This window comes from Hypanus sabinus, chromosome 6 (assembly GCF_030144855.1).
Source record: "Hypanus sabinus isolate sHypSab1 chromosome 6, sHypSab1.hap1, whole genome shotgun sequence".
Taxonomy (NCBI): Eukaryota; Metazoa; Chordata; class Chondrichthyes; order Myliobatiformes; family Dasyatidae; genus Hypanus; species Hypanus sabinus.
In genome coordinates, this window is record NC_082711.1 from 139,063,861 (window position 1) to 139,077,240 (window position 13,380).

The 13,380-nt window shown below is 39.2% G+C and overlaps 1 protein-coding gene across 12 annotated transcripts in view; it reads right to left on the reverse strand.

Moving 5' to 3' along the window:
* Positions 1-3,201: 3,201 nt before the first annotated feature.
* The window catches only part of LOC132395893 (general transcription factor II-I-like), a 74,474-nt gene continuing 64,295 nt past the window's right edge, over positions 3,202-13,380 (reverse strand). For 8 of the 12 annotated variants that reach the window (XM_059973045.1, XM_059973046.1, XM_059973040.1 and 5 more), the window contains 5 exons: positions 13,249-13,311; positions 9,658-9,756; positions 7,599-7,664; positions 6,546-6,729; positions 3,202-5,297 (listed from right to left, as the gene is read on the reverse strand). In XM_059973045.1, coding sequence (XP_059829028.1) covers positions 3,356-5,297; positions 6,546-6,729; positions 7,599-7,664; positions 9,658-9,756; positions 13,249-13,311 — 2,354 coding nt within the window. In that variant the 3' untranslated portion in view covers positions 3,202-3,355. Of the gene's footprint in view, positions 5,298-5,587; positions 5,737-6,545; positions 7,685-9,657; positions 9,757-13,248; positions 13,312-13,380 lie in introns of those variants that run through there. The other 4 variants (XM_059973048.1, XM_059973050.1, XR_009512779.1 and 1 more) reach the window with 4 other exon arrangements.

Sequence of the window (13,380 nt, forward strand, 5' to 3'; positions counted from 1 at the left end):
ATGCTTCCCCTGCATTGTCACCCTTATTTTCCTTGGTAACTGAGGTCACAGATTTGGGATGTGCTTTCGGAGTAACCTGAGAGAGCAATAAATTGTGTAGATGATTGCACAGTAGCACTGTACACCAATGGAGGAATGCACAAGTGGTTTAGGTGAGTAGAATTACAATCAAATAGATTGATTTGTTCTGGATGGTGTTGAACTTCCGGAGAGCTGTTAGTGCTACATTCATCTAGGGAAGTGGAGAATATTCTATTATAATCCCGTCTTGTGCCTTCTAGATGGTGGAAAAGCTTTAGAATATCATGAGTCACTTACCACAGGATAGGCAAAGTCAGGTGACCTTTGAGGTGCAAATTGCCAGTCTCTGATGCCACAGATGTAAATGTGGCACCAGGGTCTTGAATGGTTTAGTTTAGCCTTGAACAGTTTTCAGGGGCAGAGATGGAGGGTGGGGTGACTAGTTATGGAGTTTATGGAAAGATCTAAAGCAATAATTTATACTTGCCTAATTTGTTGTTGTTCGTCCTTTGGAGTCAAAGACGACCACGACTTCTGTCAGGTGGAGAGTTTGTGACTGTGGGTCCGGAGGTGACTGGTGAGGCCAATCCGGGCCCTGAAAGCTCGCCCACATGTGGGACACGAGGGTAGGTGCTGCAGTGGAAGTGGAGGTAGTTCGAGCCTTGCGCGCAGCACGTTTCCTCTGAGCCTCTGTGTTGTGTCTTATTTCTGCTGCATACGCTCCTTTAGTGGTCCTGCTCCACTAGGTTGGGCGGTCCAGAGCAAGCGATTCCCAGTTACTGGGATTGATGTTGAGGTCTTTGAGGGACACTTTGAGGCAGTCTTTGAAATGTTTCTTCTGCCCTCCAACTGAGCGCTTGCCCTGGCTCAGCTCTCCATACAGTAGCTGTTTTGGTAGCTGACTGTCAGACATCCTGACGACATGGCCAGCCCATCTGGCTTGGGCTTTCTGTAGGAGGGTGTAGACGCTGTGGGTGCTAGCCCGCTCCAGGACCTCTGTGTCTGGGACTTTGTCCTGCCATCGTACGTGGAGAAGTCTGCAGAGACAGCTCAAATGGAAGTGGTTGAGCTGTTTAGCGTGTCTGCTGTAGACAGTCCAAGTCTTGCTGGCATAGAGGAGGGTGGTGAGAACCACTTAGGGTGTATGGGGTGTCAGGAAGAGGTAGTACCTCTGACGGGGAACACGTCGTACTCTTCTGAGTAGTTCGTCTGCATTGGTCCTCACCTGACACTCAGCTCTCACCAGTGGTTCCTTGTAGCTGTTTGCATGCAACAGCAGCCACACCCTGGGCAATGGCTTCGACTGGCCGGCAAAACCTGGTGAGGGTAGCCGATGGGCCTCAAACCCTCGGTGAGTTAGGGCTTGTCTACCTCCACATGCAAAGACTGAATTCGGCAGACTAGCCTAATATTCACAATATAACACCAGAAAGCCTCAATAGGACAACCAGTCCAAAGGAATAGGTAGGATCTATGATGAGTAGAATGGCATGTTACTAACTTATACAAGGGAGGCATAAAACACTACTGGAGACAAGAGATCGCAGATGATAAAATCTGGAGAATAAAAAATTGACTGCTGGAAAAACTCAGTGGGTCAGGCAGCATCAGTAAAGTGATACAGGCAATCAATGTCACTTTCCTCTGCAGATGCTGCCTGACCTACTGGATTCCTCCAGCAGCTATTTTTTTGTATGAAAAGTGACACCAACAAATGCAATCATGACCAGTGAGAGTGGCAGACGACAGTCCAATGAGCTAAAATAAGCTGGTCCAGACAGACAGCCTGTTGTGCAACGAGGAAGTTAAATGCGAAACGATTTTAACAGAAGTGAACTTTCTTTCGGTTCCTCTCTTTGTGAATTTCATTTGGAAATGTGATAGCCTCATACTGCCTACAGGATGTCCCTCTGACCACCCCTCCCCCCAAATCACCGAATGTCTAATGTTACTGATACATCATCAGGTTTCATCATTTCTCCATGAGAGTCACTGCAAGGGACTCCTCAGCACTGTTTATTGCAGGAAGTTCCTGGACATGCCAGTAGTTCTAAGAATTCCTCAGAAGTATCTGCTACAGGGATTCCCTGAAAGTATATCAATAGTCACCAGATAGCAGTGGAAATGTTACGACAGACACAGGAGAAGATTCTTCCAGGGAAACATTATGTTCCAGGGTTTCTGTGAATGTCACCAGTTGTACATTGTGTAGTTTTGAAAATTGTTTAGTTCCATGTAAACATTATAACAAATAATACAGTATATATCTATAATAAACATCAAATGGCGTCCTTGAAATATTATGATATTTAACAATACCCATTAAACAACCTGATAATTGCTTTTGGCATCAAAGTGGAATTTGCCACAGCAAAGGTGGATGGACAGGTGGCAGCAATGAAAGAGTTATCACCATTTATTTAATCAAAAGTTAATGTTAACTCAGAACTTCTCCCAGAATTTCTGCTAGTGAACACATTCCTCCAATATTAATAACGTGTATTTGTCTTTGTGTTTCATCTCTGCCTCTGCTGATCCGTGCTTATCAATTCATTATTCCAAATGATGTCTGGCTTAACTATGGCAACTTTAAGGCCAAGTTCCATCGCATTCCCCTGAACCTCCAACAAGGGGCTTGGGAAAGTTTTGCCCTTTTTCTTATTTGACCAGCACCTTGGCACTCACCAGGAATTCTGTGGAGGTTGGGCATCCACTTTTGGAGCATGGAACTTAGCGACAGGTACTGGAACAGTAACAGTTCCACATTTATCCTCCTGCATGGGGGGGGGGGGGGGAGCGTGAGAACTGTTCCTACAAGTGACCAAGCAACACACACAAAATGCTGGAGGAACTCTCATGTGACCTAACTATTTTATGGAGCAAAACTGGCTGCAAAAGAATGCAGCTTATGTGCAGGCTCATCATCTGAATGTCATGCAGTGTTTGAGAATATGTAACTGTGGTATAGCAATGGCGAACGATTTTGAAAGTGTGAGCCCAAATTGGCGATAATCTTCGAAAAATTTATCTCATGTGCCATGATAATTCTGAGCAGAGATTATCAGTGGTTAATGAATTAGTAACAATATTATTGACTTTAAGCGAAAAGGATAAGTTCTGTTGCTTATTTACATATATTAGTTGTCTTACTATTAAGAAATAAATGAAGCATTTTAGAAAACCTGTTCAAAATATTTTTAATATTTCAAAAAGACTATTGAAAGTATTTCCAAATAGTATTGTTATTGTACTTCATAAGAAATGTGAACATGAAATTACAAGCTTTGCTGCATACTTATAAAAGATTAAGGAAAGAAAAATAAACACACTTTATTCAGTGGGACTCCTGTTGCTGCACCAATGATGACAAATATTTTATATCCGGTTTGTATTTGGTCGTCTTAAGGGCTATGCATGTAGCACTAATTTCATCATTAAGTCCACTCCAATAATTAGGTTCCAAGTCCATCATTGAAAACAATGACTCACATAAATATGTTGATGAAAATAATGTTAATATTGCCATTGCAAGATCTTTCAGACAGTCAAAAGTTTCAGGAATGGAATTCCAGAGCTTCAGAATCTCATTGTCTGGATTTTTAAGTTTTGATCCAGTCACTAACCGATCTCTTTCAATATTTTCTAGTTCAACTCTTAAGTCAACAAATTTTTGCCTCCAAATTGAGCTGCTTTGTAAATCAATCAATTGCATTTCAAAATTAACCAAATCAATCCACTGTAGTATTTCCAAATTCAGTTTGTCTAATGTAACACAGTCTGCATACTTAATGAATTTTGCAGTTTCTTCAAACAACCTGAGCTGAGTGAATCTGAAAGAAAAGTGTTCAGCAGTTGAACCAATGATGCTCAAAAATTGTATCTGAAGGCTCTGAATGTCTGTCTTTTCAGGAATTTCAACGCCTGTCATATGTTTTTTTAGGTTAGGGAAATATTTAAAAGTGCCATTTTCCACATCACGTTTAAATACTTCCAATTTTATTTCAAAGGCTTTTATATTATCAAACATGACATCAAGCGTTTTGCCACATCCCTGTAATTTGGTGCTCAAATCATTTAAATGTGAGGAGAAATCTGCAAAAAACATCAATTTACAAATCCACACAATGTCATATAATTCTTGACAAGCAAATTTTTCATTTGTCAAAAATAGACGAATTTCATCCAGACACTCAACAAAGCATTTCAGGATAGAACCTTTACTAAGCCAACGAACACTATTGTACATAAGTAGCCCAGTGTACACTGACTGCACCTCGCTCAATAAATTCTGAAATCGTCTTTTATTAAAAGAATGTCCAGAAATAAAATTAATTACCTTGGTTACAATTTTCATCACTTCTTCAAGTTCTTTAAGGTGAGCTTCTGCACACAGAGCCTCCTCGTGTACTATGCAATGAAAGCCTACCAGTGGATGTCCAACATCATTTTCAAGCAGATCTACAAAACCTGCCTCTTTAGCAATCATGCTAGGTGCACCATCAGTTGTCACAGAAACTATTTTGGAAAGGTTAACTTGTCGACCAGACAATGCCTTTACTACTGCCTTACAGATTTCAACCCCTGTGGTGTGTTCAGGTAACATTATCAAGTTAACCAGTTCTTCGCGTATTTCATCGTCCCTACAAAATCTAGCAATGATGGCTAGCCTAGCTGGCGATTTAACATCAATGCTCACGTCAAGACAAATGGAAAGAAATTTACATGAACTAATATCTTTTGTTAGTTGTTCTGCTACGTTTGTTCCCATCATTAATATTCTTTCTTCTATTGTGTTACTGCTCACTGGCAAACCCTTAATGCGCTGAATGATTTTTTCCTTTTCTGGAAAACCATTAAAAAGGAAAGGAGCACACTCTAGCCATGATTCTTTTACATATTCTCCATCACTGAGTGGGTTTCCATGTTTAACAATAACCTTTGAAACCTCAAAACTAGCAGCAACTAAATTGGGACCATCTGAAATGAACGACTTCAAAATCTGTGACTGCATCTGTTTTTTGCAGATTTCTTGAGAAATGTGTTCTTTTTGTTCTTGCTCACTTTTATTGCAGAGTTGCTTATGAACAGTTTCATAATGCCGCTTTACAGAAGAAGTCCTGCACACCACTGTTTCAGAACAAAAGTTGCAGAATGCTTTATCACCCTTTTTAATCATGCCAAATCTTTCACTCCACCATTCTTGAAAATCTCTGCTGCTTCTCTCATCACTTGAATGCTTTTGTTTCCTTACTGGTGTATCTGACATTCTGAGCAAGCTGAAAAGGGTAAACACAATTTAAAAATATTTTACAAATAAACTTAAATAATAGTTTACCTTTATTGTGGGAAAATATTCATGGAGGCCAATGCTAACTGGCCCAACCATTTACAATCCAAATACTGATGAGTACACCAGGTCTGCGAGGATTTCAAAATGTTACTTGCTCTCCCCACCATCTAGCTGGCACCAAGTCAGTAGATGTTTTCTGTGAAAATATTTCACTGCTCTTGGATGTCAAAAAGTAATTTACTGTTTCATTTTGCAGTAATGATAATCATTATGTACCTTTTTATTATGGGTGGATTTTGAAGGATTGAAGGGTGCCACTATATGCCGCATGCCTCTCGAAGTCCAACCATACATCCCTGTTGTGAGAGGAGGAAAGGGGTAAGGCAGGCCAACAGGGCTCTGGTGCAGCTGTATAGGTCAAGCTCCTGTATAGTGGACACAAAGGATTACAGAAATATTGATGAACTCCAATCATACCATCGACTTTAGATGATGGAGATGGGAGAGCATCAATGGCCCATGCTCCACTGGAAGCTAAGGGCCCAAGAAGAAGAAGAAGACTGTATGTCGTGTACCAACAAAAACTTTCTTGCACACTACTTTGAGCATGCATGCCATAAGCTCATCACCCCTGCCATCCTGTGACCGCATAGATTTCTGTCAGGTTCTCCAGTTTCTTTCAACATCTAAAACATGTGCTGGTAGGTTAATCAGCTAATGCCAATTTAGCCCCATTGTGGATAAATGGCTAAAAGATTAAAAAGAAGTAGATGACCTTCCAAGAGAACAAGTTGCATGGCCACAGAATACAAATGATGAATTGGACTGATTGAGTTGGTCTTCTGGGAGTGATCATTGACTTGACATGATATCACAAGTGAAAATATGTGACTACTGCAACACAGAACTCTGTTTACTGAAATACGAGACTTTAACAATTTTAAGAATATTTCAGTAACATAACTTCAACACAACCCCCCCCCCAAAAATTACTTATTTTCACTCAGCCCACTTAATAAATTTCAATCATGCCCAAAAGCAGAAGGCTGATTTTGATACATTATAGACTTTACTGTAAAGGACTTAAGTTTTTATAACACTGCTCAAAATCCTCAGTTATTCCAAAGCCCTTTGCAGTCAATAATTCTATTTTAGGAAAACTAGGGAGTGATTTACAGTGGGCAGTAAGATCCACTTATGTTGCCATTAAATCATATCCTTACTAAATCCATACCTTTTTATAACAAATTTTATCTTGTCTTTTGCTAGAAGAATTCTTTCTAAACTTGGAATTCCATAGGTGGATGGCCTCCTAAATGGAATCCCTTCAGGTAAGCCATCAACACAAAGATCTTCAGAATTGGACTGGAAAAGTTTATATGGGATCACAACTGGTCCAGTAGCTAGAGTTGCTTCAGCTGAAAGATTACACAATGTAAAACTTAGATCCCATCACAACAGCTTTTTGCAATACCTGCTCTAAATTCCTGACATTCTACTTTGCAATGAACATATTTTAACAGTGGTGAATGGGAGGATTACCAAATTGCAGAATGTTATTTCTCAATAGAGAAGTGGGGAGATGTTTATTGGAATTGTAAGATATCCTAAAATTCTCATAACAGAGAATAAAGCAAGTCAAACAATCTTGAAAACTTTACTGGACTTACATTTTACTAATCCACAAGGTCTAAGCTTGTGGGGTTAGAAACCTGTAGTTAATGACTCTTGCATATAATAAGTGCCCTCAGATTTTCAATGCAAAAATAAATTTCTAAGTTACTGACTAGTGACAATGAGAAATACAATTAAACTCTATACGTGACTAAAACAAAACTGTAGGCTTTGCTCTTTGTGCTATTCATGTTCAATACCCTCCCAAGACCTTCGTACAGTAAAATTCCAATAAGCCAATATCCAAAAGTCTAGAAAATCTGTTAGTATACATTGCCAAATTCAGAAGGAAATTCCTGGAGTTTAACTGTTTTAAAGACTATGTATGGAAATAAATAATTTAATGTTCAACAAAGAAACAGCAAGCTTTGTCAAAAACAAGATAGGCAATTTGGTACTTTTAGTGCACAAAAAGTAGAAAAGCATTGCTAAAATACATCTAACTCAAATTTAAGCAAATAATTACATGATACAAGCAGACACATGCAGTGGAGTTAATTAACCATCATTACAGCCAACTCATCCAAACATGAATAGGATTTCAAATCCTTATTTCTAAAAAAAAATCAACACTTACCTGATAGGTACTTCATAAAAGATTTAAAATAGTTACCATATTTTCTTTCAAAGAGTTCTTCCACTTGCTTTCTTAAATCAGTAATCCTAGCATTGGATTGCTCTGTATTTAAGAAAAGGTCTCTAAATTAATGAGAAAAACTTCAATATTGTATATTCCTGGATGCAAATTGTAGTAACTAACATTCAGGTATAGTTAATTTTATTGATTATATATGGGAATGATGACAACAAGCAGAACTGAACTCAGGAATTTTTTAAACCTTAGTGTGTCAAACGTTGTACACTACACAACACTGCTAAATATATATCCACAGTGAACTTCAGGAAACAAACAAAAGAAATCAAATATCTGGTTTCAACACAAATATTTGACAATTAAATTTTGAAATTATTTTGTACAGGTTTCCCTCACTATCTGAAAGTAGAGCATTCCTATGAAACCTTTCGTAAGCTGAAATGGTGTAAAGCCAAGAAGCAATTACCACTAATTTATATGGGGAAAATTTTTGAGCATTCCCAGACGCAAAAAATTACCAACCAAATCATACCAAATAACACATAAAATCTAAAATAACACTAACATTTAGTAAAAGCAGGAATGATAATGATAAATACACAGCCAAAAGACAGTGAGCACACTGGAAGGTTCATACCATACAGCTCTTTGTAAGCACTCAAAACATCCCGCAGATCTGCCCTAAATCTATGTGCCCTTTCAAAATTAAAGTCATTTTTCTGCAATCATTGCATCAATCGTAGTGAAAATCTCATGAAGTTCAAAGCTATGGCAGCTTGCTACTGAGTGTAGTTTCCCGGGGAAGGAACTTGGTGACGCTACTCTCGCTGCTTGGGGTGAGCAGCTGCCTCTATAACAGCACACTTCAAAACAAACGCTGAATGCTATTTTTGCTTTTCGCCACTCTCGCTGCTTGGGGTGCGCGCTGCTTCTATAATGGCTCACTGCAAAACAAACACTGAACACTATTGTCGCTTTTTGCCTTTTTTCGTAAAAGTGAAAATCCTCTTCGGATTTCTTTCGGTTAGTGAAAATGGGTACTAATGTAGGTCTTTCATAAAAGCGAAGTGGCATAAAGCGAACTTTTGTAAAGCGGGGTTACCTGAACTTGTATTAGAGGTGTTAAATCAACATGGCAATCTCAACCTAATTTCTTTCCTTAAAATCACCCTAAATGTTTTAAACAGAAATTGCTGATACATCATCTCAGTTAAATTAATTTTCCTTGGAAAGCTGCTGGATTTAAAACTTAGTTGTCAGTGTAAAACAAATGTATATAATGCAAAACATGGGCAGCTTGTCAGTGAATTATGCCAATTCAATTTGGAAAAATCTAACCACATTTGCAAAAACTAATGTTTTGTTGTGTATACTTGGAAATTATGGCCCAAATAATAGGCTAAATGCTGTTGTGAGGCCTTCACTGCAATAATGGCTAGCCCAGTACCAGCCTTCAGAAATAGACCAAATATGCAACCCTGCAGACAAACACTGCATTCCCTGATATTCGTTTCTGCTCCATGACAAACTATTTCTTTAGTTTCTTCAAATAACTGAAATCTTCCATCCTCTATACCTTCTCATTATATCCATTCTTATGATATCAAAATACTGCAATGCTCTATTAAGATTTTATCACAGCATCCTTACTTAATGTCCTTTGCCTTCATTTTAAAATCAAGAATTATTATTTTTTTTCCATTTAGAGATACAACATGGTAACAGGCCCTACAATTAACATTATGTTAATGAGCCTGCAGCACCTCATTACTTCCATGTGTCCAATTAACTTAATAACCCACACATCTTTGAAATGTAGAAGGAAACACGTGGTCACAGGGAGAACATAAAAACTCCTTACAAACAGTGGTGGAACCATAGTCTGTGATAGCATTATGTTAACCACTACACTACTGTGCCAGCCCTATAGAGAATAAAAATTCACAATATTTACAGTTAAATATTAAAATGTACAATTTATTTAACCTCTGCATAATCACATAGTATCCAGCAGGTCCCATTTCTCAAGCTATTGATCCAAACCTTTTCTGGACATTGAAATGGCATTTTAACTCACCAAAATTGAATTCCCTACTTTTCCGCTTCACTGTGGCCCCAGCATCTGTTGCCTGTACAGTATTCTTTGGTCGCTTATTTGATGGGAAATATTCATCATCTGAAAACATAAAATACAGCTTCATAAATTTCCCAAAACCAAAAAACTTACCCCTCATACTCGTCCAAATAGCTCTTTGCAGAGTGCCTTTCAGCTTCAAGGATTCAACAACACTATTTTTGCTGATGCATTCATTATAGTAAAGACCACTGATAAGTTACAGACTGGCTCCGTTTATACAAGTTGGAAAATACACAAAATCACCTAATGTAGTTTTGCAATTGTGTTGATGAGGACCACCTAACGAGCGATTATTGACCAGATTCCCCTCACTAGTTATAATGATACAGAATAAGGATGCAAAAGTTCATTGCTCATTCTGATTCATCAGTGGATGTTACATTGTTTAACAGGATACCACTTTACAGGTATCAATGGAAGTGACTGCTTGTCAATTTTCCAAAGAGAATCTTTCAAGCGGTCTACCCCAGTGAAATTGGCAAAATTCAAAGATCAAAGCTCAAAGTAAATTTATTATCAAAGCACATATGTCACTATATACTACCCCGAGATTCATTTCCTTGTGAGCATATACAGTAAATGCAAGAAACACAACAGGATCAAAGAAAGACCCTACCCAACAAGACAGACAAACAACCAATGTGCAAAAATACAACACAAGCTGTGCAAATACCAAAAGCTAAAAAAACTTGTAGAGCGGGAGGCTAAGTGCACAACCTTGTGGTGCATATTAGCTGATGAAGATCATGGAGATATTGTTGTCAATCTGAACAGACTGGGGTCAACAAGTGAGGAAATCGAGGATCCAATTGCACAAATAGGTACTAAGGTCTTGAAGATTATTGATCAGTTTTGTGGGAATGAAAGCATTGAATGCTGAGCTGTAGCCAATAAAAAGTGTACTGACGTATGCATTTTTGCTGTTCAGAGGTTCCAGGGTTGAGTGAAGAGCCAATGACATGCCCTCTGCTGATGACCTGTTCTGATGGTTGGCAAACCGGAACAGATCCAAGCTGCTTCTCAGGCAGGAGTTGATGTTTCGTCACCAACCTCTCAAAACACTTCATCACAGTGGATATAAGTGCTACTGGATAGAATCAGAAACATAAGAACCTACAGCACATTACAGGCGCTTTGGCTCACAATGTTGTGTCGACCATGTAACCTACTCTAGAAACTGCCTAGAATCTCTCTACTGCATAGCCCTCTATTTATCTAAGCTCCATGTACCTATCTAAGAGTCTCTTAAAGGACCCTATTGTATCCGCCTCTACCACTGTCGCTGACAGTGCATTCCACATACCCACCACTCTGAGTGAAAAACTTGCGTCTGACATCCCCCTTGTACCTGCTTCCAAGCACCTTAAAACTATGCCCCCTCATGTTAGCAACTTCAGGCCTGGGAAAACCCTCTTGCTATCCATGTACTGATAGTCATTGAAGCAGGTGGGTACCTCAGACTGCTGCAGCAATAGGTTAAAGATATCAGTGAACACTCCAATCAGTTGATCAGCACAGGTCTTTCATATTTGGCCAGGTACTCCATCTGGGCTGGATCTTTTTTGTGAGTTCACCTTCCTGAAGGCTGCTTGCACATCGGCCTCAGAGATTGAAATAACAACATCATCAAGGGCTGTCAGAATTTGTGAAAGTTTCTCCATGTTCTGATGGTCAAAGCAAGCACAGAAGGCATTAAGCTCATCTGGGAGCAAAGACTTGTTGTCATCCAAGTTGCTTGGTTTCACATTGTAAGAGATCTCACATTTAAGCCTTGCCATAGCCTTCGAGCATCCTTCTGTGTTTCAGGTTTGATCTAGAATTGCCAATTCGCATGTCAGATGGCTTTCCGGAGATTGTATCTGGACATCTTGTATCCTGCTTGGTTGCCAGACCTGAATGCCACTGATCTGGCATTCAGCAGATAACAGATCTCATGGTTCATCCAAAACTTCTGATTGGGGAAGATGCTAAATGATATGACTTATCTATGATTGCTTTTATAAAGGTCATGACAACTATGGTGTATTCTTTCAGATTCTTTGATGAGTTCTTGAACACGGCCCAATCAATTGATTTGCAGCAACCACATAGCAGCACCTCTATCTCCACCTTGTTGCTGTTCTTATCTCCGGAGCCCTGCTCTTTAGCTTCTGCCTTATGCAGGTAGGAGAGGATCAGATCTCCTGAAATATGGTCTAGGTATGGAACAGTATGTGTTCCTTGTTGTAGTATAGGAGTGGTTGAGTGTGCTGGGACTTTGGTACAGCAGGGTATATCCCAATAATAAATGGGCAGAGATTTCAAAAAAGCCTGATGGAAGTGTCCAACTCTGGATTTGAAATGCACTGGGGTGAGCTGTTTCTTGTTTGGTGATGGCAGCATTCAATATTTTGAGTGCCTGATTAATGATGGCTTTTGGCAGTATGTAAGCTGAGGTCAGGATCACAGAGGAGACCCCTCTTGGTAAGTGGAATGGTTGGTACTTATGGTTAGATGTTTCAGGTTGCGGGAACAAGAATGTGACAGATTCATATTTTTGCCTTTTCTGAATCAGCAGTCCAGTCTATCCTGCACATCAGGTCTTACCAACATATTTAGTGTGTCCGCAGTGAGTGATGTCTCCATGAAACACAGAACACAGCAATTCCTCATTTCACTTCAATACAGTAATCTTGCCCTTAAATCCTCAATCTTGTTCTCCACTGATAGACATTTGCTGACAAGATGCTGGGTAGGGGAATTCCATTGCTTGGCATTTCAGTCAGGCTTGGAGTCCTCCCTTGTTCTTCTCTTCCAGCCAAGCTGACGTACCCTCATCCGCTTCAACATGCCGCGTGCTTGAGAGTTAAGTTTGCCAAATCCTTCAGAAGATCATGAAATATAGGCTACAGAGAGCAGTAAGAGTTATTCAGAAGAGGTACATTTAGAGGTTTTGTAAGCAGCCCGCACGACATTGCTGAGGTTCACTGGCACCTTCTTGAAGCACTTGTTCATCTTGGCAGCCTATGTCTGATTACTGAGATTTTTCCACGTTATCTCACTTAAGGGCCATCTTTGCAACAAGATTGATTCTAATACAGTTTAAAGGCTTTCACAGTGCTACTTTTACCCATACAAATACATTACCTACACCATTCCATAAAGAGCTACCTTCCAGATATCCGGCGAAATCAAAGCTAAGAAACTAGAAAAGTAGCCCTCTTCATTTAAAAAGCTTTTGATTTGTTATTTTCCAACTACGATTCTGCATTATGAACTACCAATTTTACACTTCAAATGCAATTTGCATAAATTTGAGGGACAAATATATCAGGTCAAGAATGTAGGGATAAACAAAATTGAAGGAAAAGAATAAGCAGTTCAGAAATTCAAGTTCACCAGCCATCTGTCCATCCCCTCCTATGGAGACACACACAATCACTTTAGATTATAATAGGAGAAACTAAAATTGAATACCAACTAAACATCCAAAAATGCTAGTTATTGTGATTTCTGTGGATTCTACCAAATAAGTTAAAGACCAATGCTTGCCTTCAAGAGTAACTTCTACTTCTGGGTAGTCACTAGCTTCAGAATGCTCTTGCTGCATTGGATCTAAAGAAAACAAAACAAATGTGCATCGTTTAAAGAAAAAAAGACTTAAGACCAATTCATGTTCTAAGT